The sequence below is a fragment of the Theropithecus gelada genome, chromosome 2, assembly GCF_003255815.1.
Source record: "Theropithecus gelada isolate Dixy chromosome 2, Tgel_1.0, whole genome shotgun sequence".
Lineage (NCBI taxonomy): Eukaryota > Metazoa > Chordata > Mammalia > Primates > Cercopithecidae > Theropithecus > Theropithecus gelada.
In genome coordinates, this window is record NC_037669.1 from 162,419,638 (window position 1) to 162,446,028 (window position 26,391).

General features: G+C 35.5%; 1 protein-coding gene across 2 annotated transcripts in view; it reads right to left on the reverse strand.

Annotated features, from left to right (window-relative positions):
* Positions 1 to 26,391, reverse strand: part of ANKRD28 (ankyrin repeat domain 28) — a 196,861-nt gene that overhangs the window by 146,065 nt on the left and 24,405 nt on the right. Inside the window, exon 2 of one of the 2 annotated variants that reach the window (XM_025375725.1) lies at positions 4,636 to 4,705. The exons of the other annotated variant lie outside the window; for it this stretch is intronic. Within the exon in view, the coding sequence (XP_025231510.1) occupies positions 4,636 to 4,653 (18 nt within the window). The 5' untranslated portion in view covers positions 4,654 to 4,705. The remainder of the gene's footprint in view (positions 1 to 4,635; positions 4,706 to 26,391) is intronic. 2 annotated transcript variants of the gene reach the window in all.

Genomic DNA, 26,391 nt, shown 5'->3' on the forward strand with positions numbered 1-26,391 from the left:
AGACAGCAGCAAGATCATGAAGGGTGTTGAATGACACAAAGTAAATACACTTTAACCTATAGAATTTCAAGCCAAAAAATTATAAAATAAGACTTGTATCTTAAAGAACTCACTGTGGATACAGTGTCAGGATTATCTAAAAATAAGGCGACACTAAAGGCAGAGAAAACAGTTAGTAGGCTATCACAATTAGTTTAAACCAGAGGCCATGTAGGATGGTTAAACAGTAAACTGGGACAACTTCTCTGGGAGAAAAGAAAAACCTGCCAACAGCTATCAATATCATCGATAAGTCTTTCAAACTTTAAGCTAGCATTTCTGCTTGCAGGAATTGAGACATAAGAAAATAATATGAGGCCTATAAAAATTTACATATCAAGATTTCAGTGAAGCATTATTTGCAACAAAAGATTGAAAATTTAAATGTTGAACAACAAAATGATTTAAAATATATATATCACTCAGTGAAACTATCTAATATTTAAAAATAAAATCTTTAAAGAATTTCTAAAACATGGGATATACTAAAAAATGTTATATGGAATACAACACTGCAGTATATACAAAATAATCTTAATTATGTTAAATTGAAGAGGTTTTTTTCTTTTTCATTTTTAGCATCAACACTAGATGAGTTAGGTCAGTGGCGGGATTATGAGTAATTTGTTCTCTCCTTTTTTTTTTTTTTTTTCCCCAAGTAACATTGTCCTTAGCCATGATCTTTATTTGCTAAAGAAAATCACGACTTTATAGGTAAGAAAAATAAGGCCTAGAGCGGTCACATGACAAAGTTCACATTCTAAGAGTTAAGACCAAAACTTGAACACTGCCTATGTGAAGACTCACTGCCAAGAAGCAAACCTGCACAGCCAAAGTCATTTACCCCATAACTCCCGTGAGCCTGAGCCTCAAAGGCAAACCAAACCTACTGAGTGACTTTAAACTTGCTGAGCTACAATCCCCTCTAAATTCATAACTCGAAAGCTATAAAATAGCAAATGAGCAGACTACAGAAAAGGGTAGTTTAAGATGCTTGTTTTTATGACTTTATTTTTACCTAAATAGCCCTACAAAGAACAGAAAAGGAAATAATAGCACACCAGACTGGAGAAACAAGGTCTCAGAGTAAGTTGTTAAGGGACACTGTTATTCTAGAGTCTGTTTTATTTTGATCTTTAAAAGAATAAGAGAATGCTTTATTAGATGAGATTATTTCCTTGAATTAAGACCTCCATAATCTGTTACAATCACAAATAAACTCTACAGACTTAAGTACTCAACTCATTTAAGTAGGGTCCCTAACAAAAAGTCATTTGGTAGCTTAAAAAGTAGAATTTGAAAATAGTATTTGTGAAATAAAAGGGCTTCAGTGAAAGGAGTTTGAGCAGCTACTAGATAGGAGAAAAGACAAAATAATTACCAGGGACAATTTTTCTTTATTTTGAGATAGTCTTGCTCTGTTGCCCAGGTTGGAACGCAGTGGCACAATCTCAGCTCACTGCCACCTTCGCCTCCTGGGTTCAAGCAACTCTCCTGCCTCAGCCTCCCAAGTAGCTGAAACTATAGGCGCACGCAACCACGCCCAGTTAATTTCTGTATTTTTGGTAGAGACGAGGTTTCACCATGTTGGCCAGGATGGTCTTGATCTCTTGACCTCATGATCCGCCCACCTCAGCCTACCAAAGTGCTGGGATTACAGGCGTGAGCCACTGCGCCTGGCCAGGGACAATTTTTTAAAAATCTCTATTTCAACCTTATAAATTAAGAAACTGTGGTTTTCTATAGATGCCATGTAAATGATAGTACCACCTAAAAAATTAATACATTTAAAATGTTTCTAAGCCAGGTACAGTGGCTCATGCCTGTAATCCCAGCACTTTGGGAGGTCGAGGTGGGTGGATAACTTCAGGTCAGGAGTTCAAGACCAGTCTGGCCAACACAGCAAAACCCCATCTTTACTAAAAATAGAAAAATTAGCCAGGCGTGGTTGTGAGCACCTACAGTCCCAGCTGCTCAGGAGGCTGAGGTGGGAGAATTGCTTGAACCCAGGAGGCTGAGGTTGCAGTGAGCTGAGATTGTGCCACTGCACTCCAGCCTGGGCAACAAAGTGAGACTCTGGCAAAACAAAAACAAAAACAAAAACAACAATAAAATGTTTCTAAGGTGATAAGCAAAGATGGCATCATAGAGCTGGGCACAGTGGTGTACACCTATAGTCCCAGCTACTCAGGAGGCTGATATGGGAAACTATACCACTATCTTAATTTCACTGTTTTTTAAATGAATTTTCAAATGGTGCCCTTATGTAGATTTAGAAAGGGTTTGCAGTAACCAATGCAAAAGCACCATCCAGTGGTAAAAGATGATAATTACAATTTATACAGTTATTAAAAGCCGTATTAGCTAAATGATTTGTGACTCTGCCTTTTCTCCCACACACATTCCAGGAAAGAAAAGGTAAACTGGCTATATAATATTGAGGGTATCTCCTATTTGTTGCCATTTTCTTAATCAAACCTTACTATATTAAGTTGGCATTTTGTTGTTGTTTTTCTGTCTTGCCTACCAATTATCCAAATGCTTGGTTGGGAACAGAAGTAGGAGAGGGGCATTGTTAAAATTCATCCAAAGCCTTTATTAAGTCACAGGCTAGAAAATGGTTTATAAAAGTGTGTGAGGGGGTGAATTTCCAGTGGAACTCTAGCTACCAACAACCATTCCACAGAACAACAAATAAGTCATTCTATGTACTTTTTTAAAAGGTGATCATTGGTAGGTAATCTAGACCTTCCTGAAAAGGGCCAGGTAAAGATTCACAATCAGATATTTCATAAAGAATTCAGAATTTCTAAAGGGAACATGAATCTTGAACGTGACCATATTTACTTCCAATTTGAAGGAAAAAAATCAGGTAAACAGTGTGTTCCCAATAAATCTACTCCTATCCTATCAGAAAACAGATGAATAAAATCTTCAGTTTCCAACATAACAGCTTTTTAATCACCTCCTTTTTTTTTTTTTTTTTAATTACAAAGTTTAATATAATTTTGGGAGGCTGAGGTGAGCAGTTCACTTTTGAGCCCAGGGGTTCAAGACCAGTCTGGGCAACATGCTGAAACCCCATCTCTACTAAAACTACAAAAATTAATCGGGCATGGTAGCATGCACCTGTAGTCCCAGCTACTCAAGAGGCTGAGGTGAGAGGATCCCTTGAGCCCGGCAGGTTGAGCCTGCAGTCAGCCCTTATCACATGCCACTGCACTCCAGTCTGGGCAACAGTGAGACCTCGTTGCAAAGGAAAAAACAAAAAACAAAACCCCAAAACTTTAATAAAACTAAAAACAAATTATTACAGAAACCCAGTAAGGGTGATTATTTGTTCTGAAACAACTTTACATCAAGTCAACTTGATATCAAATGGTATTACTGCTTGGGATCATAAGATATTTAACAAAAAGTACAGCATGTTGCACCTTGGTAATGGCAAAAAAATCAATTACTGGGCCATAATTTTCTCCTTTTATACTCTAAAAAATACTTCAATATGTTTGAATCTGAAATAAGAAGCCTAACAAATACCACCAATGATATCAAACAAGCTTACCCTATCTTCACTAGTGCCTGCAGTCCAACACACCTGGAGGTTATGAGATTTTTTATTTTTTTTTTAATTTAATTTTATTTTTTTTAATTTTTTATTTATTATTTTTTTAAATTTATTTATTATTATTATACTTTAAGTTGTAGGGTACATGTGCATAACGTGCAGGTTTGTTACATATGTATACTTGTGCCATGTTGGTCTGCTGCACCCATCAACTCGTCATTTACATCAGGTATAACTCCCAATGCAATCCTTCCCCCCTCCCCCCTCCCCCCTCCCCATGATAGGCCCCGGTGTGTGATGTTCCCCTTCCTGAGTCCAAGTGATCTCATTGTTCAGTTCCCACCTATGAGTGAGAACATGCGGTGTTTGGTTTTCTGTTCTTGTGATAGTTTGCTAAGAATGATGGTTTCCAGCTGCATCCATGTCCCTACAAAGTAAAAACTACTTTCATGAAAACATAGGAGTCACTCAAATAATTGAGGTTCCCCAGTGATTACTGAATGGCTGTTAATGTTTAAAGTGTGCACCACAATCATTTAACATGTAACAGAATGAGCTATGAGCAAAAGGATGCATACATCTAAACCAAAGGTAATTCAGTAATAAATTACTAAAGGTTTCAAATCTTTGGTTTGAATTTTAGTAATAAATTGTATTTACTAATACATTTATTAATATTTAGTAATATATTACTAAATTGAATTTTAGTAATTTATTATTTCAGGACAAAATAAAACTAGTTGCAATACCATTATTTTCAGCTGTTTAATATAATATTTTCTTCTCCATGACAGAGATCTTAGATTTATAAGCCCCCTCCACTGAAAATTCATTTGAATTATAAAACTGCTATACTAAATCTTCCACTAACACAGGGCCCACTACTATAAATGTTTCTACAACAACGGACTTTACTCATATACAGTTATGTATGAACGCTAAGTTACAAGGAGGCTTAAACAGCAACAAACTAAAAAATTACAAGAGCTGCCTATATTACTGCAAGAGACTACTAGAAAATAACCTACCATAATAGGAATTCCCATACTATTTTCCTCTGGTGGAGGCAGTTGTACTGTTTCAATTCCAATCACAGGCCTGTAGCAGAAAACAGATATCAAAAGAAAGAATATGCTGATCCTAGAAATTAAGGGCTATGTTATAAATAAGTAGTACCTTAACAAAACATTGAATTATTGGATAATATTCAAAAACTTACTTTGGATTTTATTAATTCAGAATTTACTTTTATCCTTCTATCAAGAAAAAAATACTAATCTGTGTAACAAAACATTTTTTAAAGGCTTTCTTTATATATTAAACAGAATTGGCTTCCCAGAAGAGACTTAAAAAGTGGTGTTTGATTCTTAGAATTGCTAGCAGCAACAAGTCATCCTCATAAGTCTTAAACACACACACACACATACACACACACACACACTTTTCAAATATATTCACTAATAATATATTCAGTTACTTACTAATCAGTAATTATGTACCCATGGGGATGTCTTGATTTAAGAAACTGCCTATGAAAAGTTTAAAGTATTCAATCTATACACTTTCTGAATATGTAGAACATACTCATTTTAGTAATACATAAATTTAAGAAATCACTGTAATATCTCTCAAAGAAAACTGGTAATTATATATATATTATATATAAAAAGTATATATATATATACTTTTTTAAAGGTTAGAATAATATATACATATTATTTAGTAACTGGCTTCTCTCCATCACTCCTCACTTACCAATGTGGACCTTAAATATTCTGCAACACCGTGAATACGACATTCCATTCAAAAATACTATATTTAATTTCCTAAGAGTAAATATTTGGGTTGCTTCTATTTTTAAATTCTTACATAATAATTTTTCTCAGAATATTACATATCCTTATATAATACTTTTCCCAAGATAAAAAATAAAATTCCACAAGTTAATTTTAGTGAAATGGCTTGTCTTTACATAAATAAAATTAGGCCTAAAAAATTATGGAGTCATAATTCTCATGTGCAATGACCTAGAAAGAAGAAATGTCAGAATTACATTCCCTACATAAAAGTGTGGGGCCAACCACATTTCTTTTGTTTTCTTTTGTTTTCTTTTGAGACAAAATCTTGCCCTGTCACCCAGGCTGGAGTGCAGTGGCGCAAAATGTAGTTTCAATCTCCTGGGTTCAAGTGATCCTCCCACCTCAGCCTCCCGAGTAGCTGTGACCACAGGCGTGCATCACCTTGCCCAGTTCATTTTTAAATTTTTTTTGTAGAGATGGGGTCTCATTATGTTGCCCATGCTGGTTCCAAACTCCTCGGCTCAAGCGATCCTCCTGCCTTGGCCTCCCAAAGTGCTGAGCCACTGCACCCACCCACACATTTCTTACTGTTCTGAAAGAATCGTCATCAATGCTATGACAAAGAATCATCTTTGCTATAGTAATTACAGTTGTAGTAATTAACACCTTCTAAAATGTTAGAAGACATAAACTATCCTTGGATAGCTGGAGGAAGGTCAGTTATAATTCTAAACATAAAAATCTGTTATTTCTTCTCTTGTCAAAATTACTTAAGAACAAATCAACCTCATCAGAAAATATTAAAGGTACATTATTTTAGGTTCTACAGTATGTAACAGATAAGGTAATAGAATTAGTTTGCCATATGGTGGCAGTAAATATAAAAGAAAATTAATGTCTTGAGTACGTTCATTTACAAAGTTAATGTCTTCCCTGAGTCATGTATTTTAAACAAAGATTTCAAAAAGAGGAGGCTTTATAGGTTTTCATAATTATGTTTTAATCTTGTTATATTAATAGTCAAGCTCAAAACAATATCAAGAGTGTATTTCTGACTGACTGAAAATAGCCTTCTGTTACTAGAGCATTTACCAAAACAAACTGCCTCAAAAACTATATGGCTCTTGATGCTTATAAGGCAACATGTAATTGCAATGATTTTCATTGTATTAACTAAAATTTACGTATCTTATAAAAAAATTAATTTTCTTACTTTAACCAAATCCACCTAGCCTAGCCTCCTACCTCCACAAATATTTACTCAATAATTGTTTGTTAAGGACTACTTATATGCTAAATGCAAGGAGTACAGCAGTAAACACAAGAATAGTTTCTGGTTTCATGAAACTTACACAAAATCTCTCATGTATTTCCTTTTCCCTGATTTGTAACATGGGATCATTAAGACCAGCTTAAGTTAACAGCCTAAGGATAAAAAATACTACAGTGTCTTTTCACCTATAATTTACAATTAAAAAAAACACTACACAGAAAAATTCAAGTAAGAAAGTTTTTCCTGCTATGACTATGACTGCTTTAAAGTTGTTCTGTTCTATAGAAATAAAGTTATTTCAAAGGGAAAAATGTTTGATGCCCTTTATTTACTACACTAACCCACTAGATGCTAAGTAACAAATGTTTAAGTTACATGAAACAACTGAAAAATGTATAAGAGCATCTTTTCATACAAAATTATCAAAGTATGTCAATCTTCTCAATTTGTTTATAGACGTTATTGCCAAAGTTGTCTTATAATCCAAGACACTGAGAGATAAGAAGCTACGATGATGAGTAGATCCAAACTGAGAGTAAATATGTGCATAGATTGTGCATAGTTTAATCATAGAGTTAAAACACATCTGAAAACCCTTCTCTCTATTAAGAAAGAGGAGGGAAGTGGGCACAGTGGCTCATGCCTGTAATCCTACCACTCTGGGAGGCCGAAGTGAGAGGATCACTTGAATTCAGGAGTTCGAGACCAGCCTGGGCAACAGAGCAAAACTCTGTCTCTATAAGAAAACAAAACTAAAACCAAACAAAACCAAAACAAAAGCACACATCTGAATATTGTAAAGGCCCAGTCTTCCACAGAGTGAGCATCCTTTAAGGTAGGGGCTGTGTCTCACTCATTTCATCAGTATGTCCACCTCTATGGTTTTCCTTAATATATAACAGTGATGAACAATTTCTCAGGCACAAGCATTTCACATACTGATGATTTTATCTTGTCAGCAGAAGTACTATGGGGTTTTTTTTTTTTTCCGTTTTTGTTTTTGTCCCAACTAGATACAAAATTTCATAGGTTATAAACCAACATCAGCAATTTCATATGGTCCAACCTAGTATCAATTGCTCACAACATTAAGTTCGCAGAGCTATCGGTAGGTACCATTTCTTATTGCTCTAAGGACTCAGCTTCTAATAAGGGAGAAAGAGAAATAAAAAGTAAACTACAAAGCAGTGCAATAAGTGCTCTCCTAAAAGTCTGCTGTGTGTATCTGTGAGAGAGGGAAACAGACATACATACATACAGTGCATTAGGAATCACAAGATATACCAGTTGATGAATCCTATGAGGAAAATTGGAGTGCAACCTAGAATATAAAATTAAATAAGATTCCTTTGCTCAGTGATCACTGTACTGAGATTTATACATTTAAATAAATATAAAATTACCAGGAAACCACTAATTTCTTCCTAAGATGAGATACAAGCAAGAATGTCTGCTCTTATCACTCTTATTTAATATCATATTGAAGAAAGAGCACTGCAATAAGGGTATAAGGAATAAGACACATATACTTTGGAAGGGAAGAAATAAAAGTGCTTGTATTCACAGATAACATGATTGCCTTCCATGGAATCTATTAAAAAGTGCCTAGAATTAATAAGCTTAGCAAAGTCACAGAGTATGATCGCTACTTCTACATACTACCAATCAACAACTGGAAATCAAAACAAAAGGCAGTACCATTTATAATACCCCAATACTCAAAAATACTAAGGTATAAATTCAACAAAATAGACACAGACTCTGTATGCTGAAAATTACAAAATACTGATGAAAGACATCGAAGACAACATAAAGAAAAGAGATACAGGAGCTCCCCTCTTATCCACAGAGGATATATGCCACCCCTCCCTCACTCCATGGAAGCCCCAAAATAGTGCTGAACCCTATATATACTATGTTTTGTCCGGCACAGGTTGAACATCCTTAATCTGGCAATTCAAAATCTGAAATGCTCTGAAACTTTTTGAGTACTCATATGATGCCACAGGTGGAAAATTCCACACATAAGTACTTAACAGAAACTTTGGTTCATGCACAAATTTAAAATATTTTACAAAATTACCTTTGGGTTTACATGTATAAGATTATGAAACAAATGAATTTCGTGTTTAGACTTGGGTCCCATCCCCAGGATCTCTCACTACATATACGCTAATATTCTAAAATTACAAACACATCTAGTCCCAAGCATTTCAGACAAGGATTACTCAACCTGTACATACATACCCTATGATAAAGTTTAATTGATAAATTAGGCAAAGTAAGAGATTAGCAACAACTAATATAGAACAACTTTAATAACAAACTGTAAAATAAAAGTGAGATGAATGTGGTCTCTCTCAAGATACTTTAATATTTTTGGACCATAATTGACTGCAGGTGTTTCAAGCTAAACAGTAGATAATGGGAAACTACTGTACCATGCTCATGGTTGGGAAGACTCATTATTCTTATAATGTCAATTTTTCCTCATTTAATTTATAGGTGAAAACTAATCACAGTCAAAATCTCAGTGGGCTTTTTTGCAGAAATCAATAAGCTGATGTGAAATTCATATGGAAAGGAAAAGAAATTAGAAAAACCAAAGCAATTTTGAAAATGATTTAAAATTGAGGGATTCATACTACTAGAGAGCTACAGTAAGGCCAGGCACATTGGCCCACGCCTATAATCCCAGCGCTTTGGGAGGATAAGGTGGGAGGACTGCTTGAGCCCAAGAGTTCAAGATCAGCCTAGGCAACATGGCAAGATCCTGTCTCTACAAAAAAATTAAAAATTAAGCAGGCATGATGGTGCCCACCTGTAGTCCCAGCTATTTGGGAGGCTGAGGTGGGAGGATTGCTTGAGCCTGGGAGGTTAAAGCTGTAGTGAACTGAGAACATGTCACCGTACTCTAGCCTGGGCAACTGAGCAAGATCCCGTCTCAAAAAAAAAAAAAAGAAAGAAAGCAAGGATAGTGATATTGGAGTAAGAATAAACACATAGATTCAACGGAATGGAACAGAAGATTCCATAAATAGATCTATACACATACAGTCAACTGATTTCTGACAAAGGTACAAAGGCAGTTCAACACAGTAAAGTATTATCTTTCCAACAAATCATCCTGAAACAACTGGATAATTCATTTGGAAAATGAGGATAACTGATATTTGCTTATATAGTCATAAAATCTCTAGGTATAAACAAAATAATATTGGTTGGCTACAGTACAGGAAACCAGATGACTTGAGATTGATGTGAATAGAGATGGAAGAGACAATTTTTACATTATACAGTTTGTATTCCTTGTAAATCATGAACTACAATTGCCTGTTACAAGTGACACAGATGAATCAGATGCATACCAATGTACTAAATACTAAGAATTACAAAAAACAATGCTTTCCTCAATAAATTACTAAAATGTATGAAACAGATACATTTTACTCTGCCAGTCTGTTTTCTTCCAGCACAAAGGCTGTTAAACCAGTCAGAAATCATTAGGGGTGGAGCCTGGGAATTCAGAATTTTAAAGAAGTGATTCTAATTCAGAGCTAAGGTTTAGAACCAATGACAGGGCATGGTTATCACATGCAATGCACTGTACTGGCCAAGCTGAGTTAATAAAATATTCCCTTCCCTCAAAGGCAAAAGCAAATGACCAAGATACAATGATTGTACATAAAATATTAATTTGGTCACATGATACTACAGACGAAATAATTTAAGAAAAATAATTTTTGCCAAACCCCAATGAAAACATTAGGTAAAAAGTTGGTAGGAAACATGATGAATCAAGTTGACAACATTTGCACAGACTGGTATTATCACTAGGAATAGAGCAACTTGTTATGTGCCCACTTGTGCAGTAATGTACGTATGTTTATCTACATGTATGTATGTGTGTATATATGCATATATATCAACCTATAATAGACATGACATACAGAATAAAGTGATAGGTGGCTATATGCATATTGACAATTGCTTTATTACACCTGACAGTCTTAAAAACAAACAACAGTGGAATCTAAACAAATATTTAAAGCTACTGATTCACCAAGAAAAGAGAGGAATACGTTAAACGACACTGTGAAGATACAATCAGCTAAACTAGAATGTGGGAAATCCTACAGAACAAATGACACAGGTTCTTCAATAAATACATTCATTTTTTAAAAGAGAAGGGGAACCTAGTATAGAAAGAGACTTAGGAAACTAATCATATGCAATGTTCAAATCCTGTTTAGATCTATTCTAACAAACTAACCTTCAAGACATCTGACACACACACAAAATGAAATGCAAATTAATTTTGCTTCAAAATACTCTAAAGACATTGAGGAATGGTAAAATGCTGGTAATTGGTCTTAATTCACAGGGGCTCATTAATGTCTTTTCTGCATGACAAAACTGAACAATTATTAAAATTAAAGAAATTCAATTATATCATGCTATCACAAAAAAAGAAAATAATGCAGTTTTAGATTGACATCTCCCTATTATTCTATTCACAAATGATACTGTTTTCCTTTTTTGACACTTCATTCTGAAAAAGTTAAAGTGGTTAGGTCCAAATTTAGTCACTAAACTTTATAGCAATACATATATCAACCAATTTAAGGAAATCTAGATCTAGTAAATCCACATCAGGGTTTCTCAATGTTGGCACTACCAACATTTTAGGACATATAATTCTCTGTTATGGGGTCTACTCCTATCCATTGTAGGATATTTAGCAGCATCTCTGGTCTCTACCCACTAGATGCCAGTAGCATAACCCGTCCCCCTAAATTGTGATGACCAGAAATATTTCCAGATATTGCCAAATGTCCCCTGGAGAACAATAATAGTCCCCATTTGAGAAAGACTGATCCAAATTAATGATTTCTTAGAATGGTGAGCTTACTACAAAAAGTAAAAGGAACTTAGTAGTACGTTCCTTAAAATATGGCAGAAACAACTTGAATAAAATGACTAGTTAGCAACAGACAAATGGCATTTTTCTCTATGTTAACAGGAATACTCAAGTATCTGAAGACTTAATCTTTTAGAAAATGTAAATATGTACAATCCTTACTTTTAAACACAATCTATTAAACAAATTAGGCTTTTTAATGGCTCAAGATAATGAACGTTATATCTACTTAAAATCAGCTCACTCAAAAAAGTAGGAATAACATCACAACATATAGCAGAATAAGAACTCCAAAACTCCATCCCTTCACAAAGCAATGAACAGGTGGCAAAACAGCCAGAATCAACATTTTCATAATTCTAGAATTCAATTAAAACCTTTTAACAACCAGAGGAACACATAATGAAGAAAGATGCTGCTAGATTTTCATAGGAAAATGCTGTGGAATTTTAATTTACTGCATACCACTCCCAATTCCCCCTACATGGCAGCATCCATGATACCAGCCCACATTTGGTTCCTGATGTGGGTACCAGATAAACTAATATGGACCTTATTCTCAAAAAATTGTGGTTATTTGTTTTGAACTATGTAGTGGCTCCCTGAAGGACTGGGTCAAGAGCTTGTCTTTTTTCCACCAGTCTTGGAGATTCCCAGTACTGAAGCATCTTTCCCAGTGGTGTCTGTCAAAAGCATTTCTCTCTCTCTCATCTGTGTGTAAGAGGTAACAACTGGGGCAAACAATAAACATCTAAAAACCCAGGAAGGAAGAAGCTGGAGAAGCAGATACATACGAAAATAAAGGCTCTGAAACCTCCCATATACACTAGGAAACCTAGAGGCCACATGCATGTCCAGGACTGGCCATATGTTCAGAGAAGACTCATGAAGACCCTAAACTTTCACCTCTGGCTGATCTTTCAGTTCTGCACAAGCAAGAAGTGAAGACTAGGACAGAACTATAAGCAGCTTGGCTAAGCATTATGTACCCCAACACAGAAGCAATTTCTAAAATCTAGGAGAGTCTGTTTTTGTTTGGGCTTTTTGGGGGAGTTGTTGGGGGGAGATGGAGGCATTTAGGAAAACCTCTGCCAAATCAGAGCCGATCGCCAAGAGAATGAACAGAGAATTCAGTGGACATACACAATGAAAAACACAGACTTTACAAAAATAGTTTAAAAAGACTCATTAAACAACCACGAGAACAAGCAGCAATAACAATCCCCAGGGAGGGGGAAAAATTGGATCTCCAGCTACAATATTCAAAATATCCAATTTCCAACAAAAACATTTGAAGCATGCAAATAAAGATCAAACTATATCCTAGTCACAAGAGAAAAAGAAATTAATAGAAATTGTCCCAAAGGAAGGCCAGACACTGGATTTACTAGACAAAGACTTTAAATCAACTGCCTTAAATATGCTCACAGAAAACAAAACAAAACAAAACAAAAAAACAAAAAAAAAACCCTGGACAAAGAACTAAAGGGAACCAGAATGTCATCTCACCAATGAATACTGATGTAGAGAACATAGATGTTAAAAAATGGAAATCACAGAAAGGAAATAAACAGAAATTCTGGAGCTAAATAATAAAATAATTAAAATAGAAAATAGCTAGTTCTTTGAAAAGATCAACAAAACTGATAAGTCTTTTTAGCTAGACTGACAAAAAGAAGACCCACATTACTAAAATCAAAAACAAAAGTAGGCACATTACTACTGACCTTATAAAAGGTTACTACTGTTAAGGTTATAATTGTAAGCCAACAAATTAGACTATTTATACAAAATGGACAAATTCCTAGAAACATAAACTATCAAAACTGACCCAAGAAATAGAAAACTGAACAGTCCTCTAACACAGTGGTCCCCCACCTTGTTTTGCACCAAGGCCTGGTGTTGTGAAAGACAATTTTTCCATGGGGTAGGGGTTTGGGCTGAAACCGGTCCACCTCAAATCATCAGGCATTAGATTCTCATAAGTAGTGCCCAACCTAGATCTCTTGTATGCACAGTTTACAATAGGGTTCCTATGAGAATCTAATGCTGCCACTGATCTGACAGGAGGCAGAGCTCAGGCAGTAATGCTCGCCTGAAGGTCGCGCACCTCTTGCTGTGCAGCCGGTTCCTAATGGGCGGCGGACCATATGTGGCCTGGCAGTTGGGGACCCCTGCTATAACAAATAAAGAGACTGAATCAAGAATTAAAACCTCCCAACAAAGAAATGCCTAGAATTACATGGCTTTGCTGATGAAGTCTACCAAAAATTTAAAGAACTAACATAAAATCTTCTCAAAATAAAAAAAGAGGGAGCACTTGAATACTCTTCAACAAATAGTGCTAGGACAACTGAATATCCACATTTCTTGGGACCAAAACTAGATACTTCATACAAAACTAGAAAAAGACATCATGAGGAAACAAACAACAGACTAACATCCCTTATGATTACATAAAAATTTTCAACAAAATACTAGCAAACCAAATTCAGCAGCATATTGAAAGAATTATAGACCATGCCCAAGTGGGACTTATACCAGGAATGCAAGGGTGGTTGTACACTTTAAAATATTTAATATACACATTAATAAAATGAAAGGAATAAACACATGATAATCTCAACTGATGTAGAGAAAAAGCATTTACAAAATCCAGTATGTTTTCATGATAAAAACACTCAACATCACAGAAGGGAACTTCTTTACCATGATAAAGAACATGTATTTAAAAACCCACAACTAATATCACAGATAAGCTTGAGAAACTCAATGCTTTCTTCCTAAGATCACAAGCGAGATAAAGATGCCACTTTCACCACTTTTATTCAACACTGTTCTACAAGTTCTAACCAGATCAACTAGGTAAGAAATAAAAGCCATTCAAATTGGAAAGTCGTAAAACAAACCAAAAAATCATCTCTATTTGCAGATATGATGTTACACATAGAAAATCCTAAAGAATGTTTTGTTTTGTTTTCTTTGAGATGGGGTCTAACTCTGTCACACAGGCTGGAATGCAGTGGCGCTATCTCAGCTCACTGCAACCCTCTGCCTCCTGGGCTCAAGTGATCCTCCTACTTCAGCCTCCTGAGTAGCTAGGACCATAGGCATGTGCCACCACAGTCAGCTAGTTTTTTGTATTTTTGGTAGTGACAGGGATTCACTATGTTGCCCAGGCTGGTCTTGAACTCCTGAGCTTAAGCGATCTGCCCACCGCGGCCTCCCAAAGTGCTGGGATTATAGGTGTGAGTTACCATGCCCGGTCAAGAATTAAAAAAAAAAAAAAAACCTATCAGAGTTAATGTACAAATTCAGCAAAGTTGCAGAATATAAGATAAAGCCACAAAATCTGTTGCTTTTCTATATACTAGCAATGAACAATCCAAAAGTAAGAAATTAAGAAAGCAATTCTATTTAGCATCAGAAAGAATAAAACTTAGGAAAAAAAATAGCTCTGATAGTTTGATGACTCAGAAGGCCCAGGCCTAAAAATGAACACAAGGAAAATATTTACAAATAATAAAACACATTAGTGGTGTGCTGAGTGTGTGCATGTGCACACTTGCTATCAGGTATCACTATGTCAAAAGACTTACTCTTACAGAACAAGGAGTTGCTTTAAACTCACTGGTAAAAGGCATTCCTAATAAAGAGGGCAGGATGCAAAGTTGACCAGGATGCAGGAGGACAGACTGGTAGAAATATACACCGATACAGCCTCTCTGCAACTGGCAATCACTAGCAAAATTTTCAATGCACATCCCACTGAAAAAGATCTCCAAGATATATCGGAGGTGAGGAGTAGTACAAAACAATCAAATAACCCAACTTGTCTGTTAAAAGGAGGAGAAAAATCAAGAACAGATTTGATATGCTTGGTTTATCTGTTGTAAAATTTGCATTACCAATACTCTCTGCATCACAGGGCAGAAACCTTAAACTACATTTCCCGGAATCTCTTTTTATTGACTGATTTAAGGATAGCGTCTGCCAACAAGGGGCACACATGCAAGATTAAATGAAGAGAAAGAAAAGCAGTTTTTGTCTGATGGCAACTGGTTTACATGAGAAGATGATAGGCATGAGGTTGGAAGCAGCTGTTGCATTAAGAAACATCTGCCTTTTCTGGACTCAATACTGTACAATGCTAATTTTTTCTAATTAAATCCATAATCTCAATGGAATATCAGTTATGCTCAAGTTTTCATCACACTTCAAAATATTTTAAAAATTTATATGGAAGACCAAAGGGTAAAGAGCCAATCTGGGGGGGTGGGGGTGGGAAAGGTTGAACTACACATCATATACAAGAATAAAATTCTAGGTCATTCAGAAAAGTAAATGGAAAAAAAGTTGCAAATTTTTCGAACAGAATATTTTTTAAGACCTTGTTTCTTACACAACACTAAAAAGGGTGAAAAACTCAAAAAAGATTGATAAGAATGATTATACTAAAAATTTTAAAGTTCTAAATGAGTGACCCCTAAAACAAAGTAAAGACTAGCCACAGATTGAGAGGTATAACAAAACCAATAAAAGATTAATAGCCTACATACAGATAGATTAAATAGACATATACTTATCGGTACAAAGAAAAAATAAGCAATTCACAAAAAACATTTAACTTGTCAAAAATACATAGAAATATACTTAATTTCTTTAGAAATCTGGGAAATGCAAATTAAAACAAAGTATCACTCATATCCATCAGAATGCCAAAATTAAAGTCAAACTAAAATAATTATCGGCGAGTTTGAGAGTAAAGAATGACTCTTACTCAATTGCTTGTGGCAATATAATCAGTACAGCCCCTTTGAAGAAAATAATAATTACATAATAAAGGTGAACATGCCTATATCCTATGACCCAGCAATTCTACCCCTACATATCAATCTCAGAGAAACTGTACAAAAAAAGGCACACATTGTACTAGAATTTCTACATTATTTGTAATAGCTAAAACTAGAAGATACCTAACTACAGAATGTTAATAGATAAACAGCAGTTTATTTGTATCAGATATACAGCAACTATTATTTTTATTTGTATAGATTTATCAGGTGCAAGTGCAATTTTGTTACACCCACAGGTTGTGTAGTGGTCAAATCAGGGCTTTTGGGGTATCCCCCGAGATACAGATATATAGCAATTACAACAAATGTATCATCATGGATAAATTTTAAAAGCAGTGATAAAATAACAACAACAAACGTATCATCATGGATAAATTTTAAAAGCAGCGATAAAAAGATACATAAAGCATACCGTTAATTTAAAATCTTAGAAAAAATAAATGTAACAGTAATATTATACTGTTTATGGATATGTAAATACAGTATAAGTGAAAACAACCTAGATGATAAAAGCTAACTTTCAAGGTGGTTACCTTGGAAAAAGGGGGGGCAGAGCTCTAGTTATATATGTAAACATTTCATTCTTTAAGAGACACAAAGCAAATATGGCAAAGTATTGACAGCTGCTTATTCCTAGCGATAGGTAGTTAGGTTTATGTTTTATTTTATCCTGTGTGTCTCAACATTTCAATTTAATTAAAACCATTTTTCAAGAAAGATCACTCTGATTGGTCTGAGTGTAGAAGATGAACGGAAATGGGGGCAAAATTGGAGAAGGGTAGACTGGTCAGAGAACTACTGCATTAGTCCAATAAGAAATGACAGCCGCATGAACTAAAGCCATGAAAGTACAAGGGAGAGATCAATATTACATATATATATGAATTAGAACTACCGAGTTCTTCATACAGTTATGTAAGCAGGGTACGCCTGTGGGTCATTTTCCTTTCTTTAAAATCTCCTATATTAGACATTTCTCAAAAGAAGACACAAATAGCCAAGTATATATTTTTTTAAAAGTTCACTCTCTCATCACCAGGGAAAGGCAAATTAAAACCATGAGATATCACCTCACTACTGTTAGAATAGCTCCTATCAAAAAGATGAAAGGTAAGTGCTGGCAAGGATGTGGAGAAAAGAGAAACCCTGCCCATTGTTGGGGAGGAATGTAAATTAGTACAGCCATTATGGAAAATAGTATGAAGGTTCCTCAAAAAATCAAAAATAAAATTGCCACATGATCCAGTAATCCCACTACAGGGTACATAACCAAAAGAAATGAAAGCAGTATGTCAAAGAGGTATCTGCACTCACACATTCATTACAGCATTATTCAAAATAGCCAAAACATAGAATCAAGCTAAGTGTCTATCAATAAATGAAGAAAAAGTGGTATATGTATGCACTGGGACACTATTCGGTCTTAAAGGAGCAGGAAATCCTGTCACTGCAACAACATAGGTGAACCTAGAGTTATGTTGGCGAAATAAGCCAGGCACAAAAGTCAAAGATCACATGATCTCACTTATTTGTGGAATCTAAAAAAGTCAAAAGCGTAGAAGCAGAGAGGAGAATGGTGGTTACTAGGGGCTGGGGAATAGTAAGGAAGGCAGGCTAAATGATTAAAAGTTTATTTCTAGTATATTATCTTTTTAAAATGACTTCATACTTTATACAGCTGTAATACCAGTTATAAACTTCTCTTATACAAATACTTTTAACAACAAAAACTCCAAAGTTAAATGCTAACAATTACCTTTAAAAGCAAAGGAAAACACAAAAGGCATGCATGGTGTCAAGGACTACAAGAAGATTGCATCTATGATTCTGAGAAAAGAAAAGAAACAAAAGACAGAATCCTGTTATAAATCCAGAAGTTGTAAGATAAATATTCATTACAATGTAGACCATCTTTATCACTTTGTAATTAAAAACCCCACAGCTTTCCAGAGAGTAACATGAAAAAGTTTCAAGATACATTTTCCATAGTAAATCTTCGGATAAACAAATTTTAAAGTTAAAACCATTTAACAGTATCTCTTATTTCTCCACGAATTAAAACTAATAGGCAAGGAAAAAAAAGTAACTAAATTTGAAAAGAAGTAAAACTATTTGTTTGCAGACAGCATGATCATCTATGTAGAAAATCCTAAAGATTCCACAAAAAGGCTGGGCACGGTGGCTCACTCCTGTAATTCCAGCATTTTGGGAGGCAGAGGCAGGAGGGTTCTCGAGGCCAGGAGTTGAAGACTAGCTGGGCAATGTAAGCAGACCTTGTCTCTACAAAAAAAATTTAAAATTAGCTGGGCCTGGTGGTACATGCCTGTAGTCCCAGCTACTGGGAAGGCTGAAGTGAAATCACCTGAGCCGGGGAGGTCACGGCTGCAGTGAGCCATGATCATGCCACTGCACTCCAACCTGGGTGACACAGAGAGAGAGACCCTGCATCAGAATTAATAAACAAATTCAGCCAAGCTACAGGATACAAAAGTAAACACAGAAAAATCAGCTGCATTTCCATATACTTAATTTCCAACAGAAAATTAAACAAGTCCATTTACAATAGTATAGAAAAGAAAATATGTGGCAATAAACTTAACCATAGAGGCAAAAGATTTGTACATGAAAATTATAAAATGTTGCTGAAAGACAGACACAAATAAATGGCAATACATCCCATGTTCATGGATTGGAACACCTAATATTGTTAAGAGGTCAATACTGTCCCAAGCCATCTACAGATTCAATACAACTCCTATCACAATCCCAATGATGCTTTTTACAGAAATAGAAAAATCTAACATAAAATTAATATGAAATTTCAAAGGACTCTGAATAGCCACAATTCTGAAAAAGAAGAACAAACTTGGAGGTCTCATACTTCCAGATTTCAAAACTTATTACAAAGCTATGACAATCAAACGAGTGAAACTGGCATTAAGATGGACATGGGACCAATGGCATGAAAGAGAGAGCCCAGAAATAATCCCTTACATATATTAGACAAGAGTCCCAGGACAATTCAATGAGAGCAAAAGACAGTCTTTTCAACAAATGATGTTAGGGAAACTAGATATCCCCATATGCAAAAGAATGAATTTGATCCCTTACTTTATACCATATACAAAAATTAATTCAAAATGCATCAAAGTAAAGGCTAAAATTAATGGACCTTGAAGTAAGAGCTAAAACTATAAAACTCTTAAAAGAAAACACAGGGGAAAAGCTTCATGACACTGGATTTGGCAGTGATTCCTTGGGTATGGCACCAGAACCACAGACAACAAAAGAAAAAAGATAAACTAGACTTTGTCAAATTTTATAACTTTTATGCATAGAAGGATACTATCAAGAGAGTGAAAAGGCAATGCAGAGAATAGGAGAAAATATTAGGAAATTATAGATCTGATAAGGCATCAATATCCAGAATATATAAACAAATCCTACAATTAAACAACAAGAAAGTTTTAAATGGACAAGGGACTTGAATAGATATTTATCTAAAGGTATACAAATGGCCAATCAACAACATGGAAAGATGTTCAACATCACAAATCATTAGGGATATGCAAACCAAAGTCATGAAATACCACTTCACACACGAGAATGGTTACTATTAAAAAAAAAAAAATTTAAAGCACCCACAATGTAACAGATGTTGGCAAGGATATAGAGAGATTGGAACACCTGTACATTTCTGGTGGGAATGTGAAATGGTACAATCATTATTGCACACATTACAGTATAGTGATTCCTCAAAAAATTAAACAGAATTACTGTATGATCCAGCAACTCCACTCCGGGTATATACCCCAAAGAACTGAAATCAGAGACTTAAATAGATATTTGTACACTCATGTTCATAGAATTATTCATAATAGCCAAAAAGATACTTGGGAAGCAACCCAAGTGTCCATCAATGAATGAACAGATAAACAAAATGTGGTTTATACATATAGTGCAGTATCATTCAGCCTTAAAAAGGAAAGAACTCTTATATATGCTGTAATACAAGGATGGGCCTCGAAGACATTTTGCTCAGTGAAATGAGCCACTTACAAAGGATCAAATATTGTATGACTCCACTCATACGAGGTTGAATGGTGGTTGCCAGGGGTTGGGAAAGGAGACAGGGAAAGTTACTGTTTAATGGGTATGGATTTTCATTTGGAGAAGACAAAGTTCTGGAGATGGTTAGTGATAATGTTTGCACAACAATGTGGATGTGCTTAATGCCACTAAACTATATACTTAAGATAGTTAAAATAGGCCAGGCACGGTGGTTCATGCCTGTAATCCCAATACTTTGGAAGGCTGAGGCAGGCAGATCACTTCAGGTCAGGAGTTTGAGACTAGCCTGGCCAACACAGCGAAACCCCATTTCTATTAAAAATACAAAAATTAGCCAGGTATGGTGGTGTGCACCTGTAATCCCAGCTACTCAGGAGGCTGAATCAAGGGAATCACTGGAACCTGGGAAGCGAAGATTGCAGTGAGCCGAGATCACTCCACTGCACTCCAGCCTGGGCAACAGAGCCAAAGCTCCACCTCAAAAAAAAAGATGGTTAAAATAAATTTAATGTTATATATGTTTTGCCACAATAAAAAAAACTAATAGCAAAATATTTTCCTATTACATAAATGAATAATTCAGAGTTTAGAATATTTTTAATTTTAGACTGAGAATTTTTTTGGTCACTGAAGCAAAATAGTATTCTGATGGATTCTATTATATGCACACACAAAAATATTTATGAAGACCTATGCCCCTAAAAATGAAATGTCACTGTTTGGATAGAATAGGAATGTAGGTAGAAATCATTTGATCTCAAAGGAAGTAGAAGGTAAAAGAAAAAAAAAAACAAACGAAACTTAAACTGATACATGTATCTACTTAAATGTTTCAAAAAGTATATAGGTGATTTGAAAAAAATCTCCAAGGCAAACTTTTAAAGATAGAACTTCCTCATATTTAACTAGTGAAAAACATTCAAATATACAAATATCAATGCTAAGCATTATTTGCACTAGTGTTTGAAAAAAACCAACAAATTATGTTATTTTTCTAACATTTTAGTTCTTAACACTATGAAGTGACTATAAGTTATAAGCCTTTCCTGGATTAAAGTACTGCATATAAAAAATTCTATCTACAACATCAGCTTAACAAAAATATTAGTATCTGGGGGGGGTGGGGATCATTGCCTTCACATTTTTAACATAATATCTGACAGATTTTCCTGATTTCCTCTGTATCCTCCACAGATTTGCACCCCACTGCACTTGTTCACTGACTTCACAGATGTTTCTTGAAACCTTACCAAAGCACAAACCAAATTTACCCTTTACAAATGCGTAATCAAGGCCAAGACTCTAAATCAAGGTAACCCTGCTTAATTTTATATAGATAAGAAAACATCTGCAGAAAGTCTCTTTAAATAACTTTCAGGATCACTTCCATAGTACCTACTAACAATTCATTCAAGCCCACAGTTTATCTTCATGGTTTAGAGAAACAGAAAACATATTTAGAATAAAGCTGTGGTGCATTGACTACTAAAATACTCCTATCATATTATATCATCTTTTTATGGGTATGCAATCTCTTACATGTAAGGTGTTTGTTAACTGCATGTTTCTCTCTTTTTTTTTTTTTTTTTTTTTTTTTGAGACGGAGTCTCACTCTGTGTCACCCAAGCTGCAGTACAGTGGTGCTATCTCAGCTCACTGTGACCTCCATCTCCTGGACTCAAGGGATTATCCTGCCTCAACCTCCCAAGTAGCTGGGATTACAGAGGCTCACCACAACTGGCTAATTTTTGTATTTTCAGTAGAGATGGGGGTTTCACCAAGTTGGCCAGGCTGGTCTTGAACTCCTGACCTCAAGTGATCTGCCCACCTCCCAAAGTGCTGGGATTACAGGCATGAGCCACCGCATCCAGTCCTAACTTCATGTTTCTCTGAGACTTTCGTAAGGTAATAATTTTCCCAAAATCATTCGCCTATTTTGACCTCTAGAAAATAACTTATTTACCATTCCCTGCAATTCTTTGTCAGGCTTTCAGATCTAATTCTCCATTCATCAGATCTATAAGTGATGCTTTTTTTAGCCATATTAAGTCAAAATTTAACCATATTAAATTCTGCCATATATTTTATACATTAAAAGTAAGTGCATGTCTGAAATATAAAGCCAGAACTTTCCAACAAAGCCCAATGAATTTAAATCTCCTAGCCTGTAGTAACCATACCCAGCAAGAGAGACAAATTTAGGTTCAACAATATCAGCGGGACCAATACTAGAAGGCTGTTTTCAAAATTTTTGATCTTAAGACCTCTTCACATTTTTAATTTATTGAAGAGCCCAAAAAGTTTTGCTTATGAGGATTATTTCTACTGATGTCTACTGTATTCAAAATTAAAACTAGCAAATTGCTTAAATGTATTTAGTTTTCATTTACTAATATATACACTACATGTCAATATAAATAACTTTATTAAAATAATTATTTTTAAAAAAAATTAAGTAGCACTGTTCATGTCTGGCTTAACAGAAAATAGGTGGATTCTCACAGCTGCTTCTGCATTCAATTTGCTGCAATAAGTTATCACGGTTCAAGTATATGAAGAAAATCTATACTCATGGTAGCATATTTTTAGATACTTGTGGATAATCTTTAATATTACATCAAAGCTTGACAAGTGATATCTTTTAGAAGTTAACTATAATGTTAATTATGAAGCCATATCAATGAGCTTTTAATATTTTTTTCACATTAAAATCCATTGGTCTAACTGCACTTTGAAAGGATCTTTTTACAAAACCATGTGTGATTCTACAACATCATGCATCAGCCATTTGGAAAATGCTGGTTCACTGGTTTATGAAGGTCTTCAATTACTGACACATTTCATGATATACAATATAAAAAGTCATATTTATTAATATTACTACCAATGCCACCAGAAAACATCTTTAAGTTCTGTAAAGCTAGCAAGCTCAAGGTGGCCAGCACAGATTTACTCAAACTATAATTTTTGCTTGGAAGCTCAAATTTCATCATCTGTAACAAATATTGACAGGTTCTTTCCTTGAAGTAACAAGTTCACTTTGGTTCTTTTCAAGGAATATTTTCAATAAAAGGTTTGCCAAAGAGCCAAATCTGAATTAACCATAATGTTAGTTGTTTTTTCAATTAAAAGGTATTCTATTAAAAAAAAAAAAAAAAAGTCTAGTCCAGCTAGCAACTCAATCACACAAGCATTTTTCCTGTGCAGCATATACTCATTTTATCATACAGATACCTCAGGGTGAAGTGTAATATAAGTAATTTATACTTAAAAACAATCTTAGTGGGAAATAGGCTTTTCCCTTCCCTTAACTGTAAGCAAGGTAGTGAAAAACACAGTCTGGTGCCACTAACTTGATTCCTAATACATCAGTAGTAAGTACTATTACTTTTGTACCATTAGCGCAAATGTCAAAGTAAAAAAGGCATATAACATTTTATTATGATGATAACAGTTTTGACTTTAGGGACTCCCAGGGGTTCATGCATCACACTTTGAAAAGTCTCTTAGACCGGGGTCCCTAACCCCTGGGCTGAGGACTACTAGCCATTCATGGTCTGTCAGAAACTGGGCTGGACAGCAGGAGGTGAGCAGCAAGCAAGCAAGCATTACCCCCTGAACTCCGACTACTGTCATAGCAGTGCAACATTAGATTCTCATAGGACTGCCAATCTTATTTTGAATTGCACATCTGAGGGATCTAGGTTGTGTGCTTTTTACAAGACTAACTAATGCTTGATGATGTGAGGTGGAACAGTTTCACCTCAAAACCATCCCACCCCCAACCCAACCCCCATCCATGGAAAAATTGTCTTCCACGAAACTGGTCCCTGGTGCCAAAAACGTTGGGGACTGCTGCAGTAATGGATTAATTTTGGCCAAAGAAAGGTTTGGCCCTTGCTCAGCTCCTAGGAGGTAACCGCTAACCCCTTGGAATGTCCTGCTTGATAAAAAGTTGTTGTTTACCTGGGGGCTTTGGTCCATGCCAGATAGTCTAACAATATGATTTTTGGTGGGATCTTTAAGTCACGGAGTATCAGCTTGACCTCTGGAGGGGATGGAGACTAACATCAGCCACAGGTGTGGTCAACCATACCGATGTGACTGACTTCTCAATAAAAACTCTGGACAGCAAACCTCATGTGGGTGGCCCTGGTTGACAATATTCCTTGCGTGTCACCATATATTGTTGCTGGGAAAAGCAAGCACTGTCTGCACAACTCCATTAGGAGAGAACACCTGGAAGTTCGTGCCTGAAACTCTCCTGGATCTTTGTCCTATGCACCTTTACCCATTGCTGGTTTTAATCTGTATTCCTTTGATGTAATAAACCATATCATGAATTTAACTTTTTTGCTGAGTTCTGTGAGTCCTTCTAAGCAAATTATCAAATCTGAGAGTGCACAGTCTCCCATGAACTAAACAAGGTTGGTCAAGATCAAACTCCTGAGTATACGTAACAAAAGTCAATCCCCACCTACATGTTTCTCTAAACGAGACACTGTTTTGCCCAGGACCAAAAACCATTGTGCATATGTGCACAGATCCAAATTGCACGGCCAAACTCCACATAACTACCAGCCCCTTCTGCAAGCAGCTTGTTTTAGAGCAGGGATTCTCACCAGATGATTCTTTGTTGTGGAGGAATGTCCTGTCCATTGTAGGATGTTTAGCAGCATCCCTGGCCTCTGTCCAATAGGTGCCAATAGTATCCTTCACTCCTCCCAAGTGGCAACAAAAAAAAATGTCCCCAGACATTGTCAAATTCCCCTGACGAGAAAAATCGCCCTCCCCTCCATATTGAAAATCACTGTTTCAAGGAACTCGCCTAGGTAGTCTGACCTTGTCTTTTCTTTTACAAAAAAAGGGAATAAATTCACTTTTAGCTCTATCTTCCTGCCTTTCCAAATGTTAATTATTTGATGATGGAAAGCAATTGCACATTTTGAGTTCTACCTTCAAAAAATATTTGGATAAAAGTGGTTAACTAAAAGCTCTTCCTTCTGGGGAACTCAGTCAGATTACCAATTTAAAGAGAAGGAGAAGCCTCCAACAATGATCTTTAAATAAGGATACATATATATTTTCTCTACCTTATGCACACCACAGAGGGAAGATAGACTAGTTTTCTTCAATCTTGGGAGTATACATCAAAATAACCTCAAGCAGTTTTTAAAAACATAGGTGCCAGGGTCCCATCTCAGACACTTAATCAGAATTCATTATTTATCCAGCAATTAGTGGAGTGTCCACTATATGCCAAAAAATTGTTACAGGTGCTGAAGACACAGGAGGAAATAAAAGACATCGTATTTGCCCTTGAAGAACTCACATTCCAGTAGAGGGAGACATTTCATAAACATATAAACAAACATGATCACTTCGGATAGTGCTACAGGGAAATAAACAGAATAATGGAAGCAATTTCTCTGCATTCTCAGCAACATCTGCAGAAATATACTCAAAGTTAAATGTGGTGAGTGGAAATATTATTTTGCATTTTATTATTTAGAAAGCCTGTGACATAATTATATGCCTAAATTTAAAATTTCTTATGTGTAGCGGTGCTGAGCAAAAGTGTCTCTCTCTACTCTTTGGGAATCCTCAAGATTAAGTAGGTAAATTCCCTCACAGTTTCAATTCTAATTTCCATGAGTTCAATGAAAACATTACACTAAATCTTAAAAATATAATTAGGGGATACACCACAGATTTCTCAAATGTACTTACTGCACTGTGGTGAAGTGTGCTTTTAGTGTACAGATCACCTAAGTAGTGAACACTGTATCCAACAGGTGATTTTTTAACCCTTGCCCACCTCCCACCTTTTGTAGTTTCTAATATCTGTTATTCCACTCGGTGTG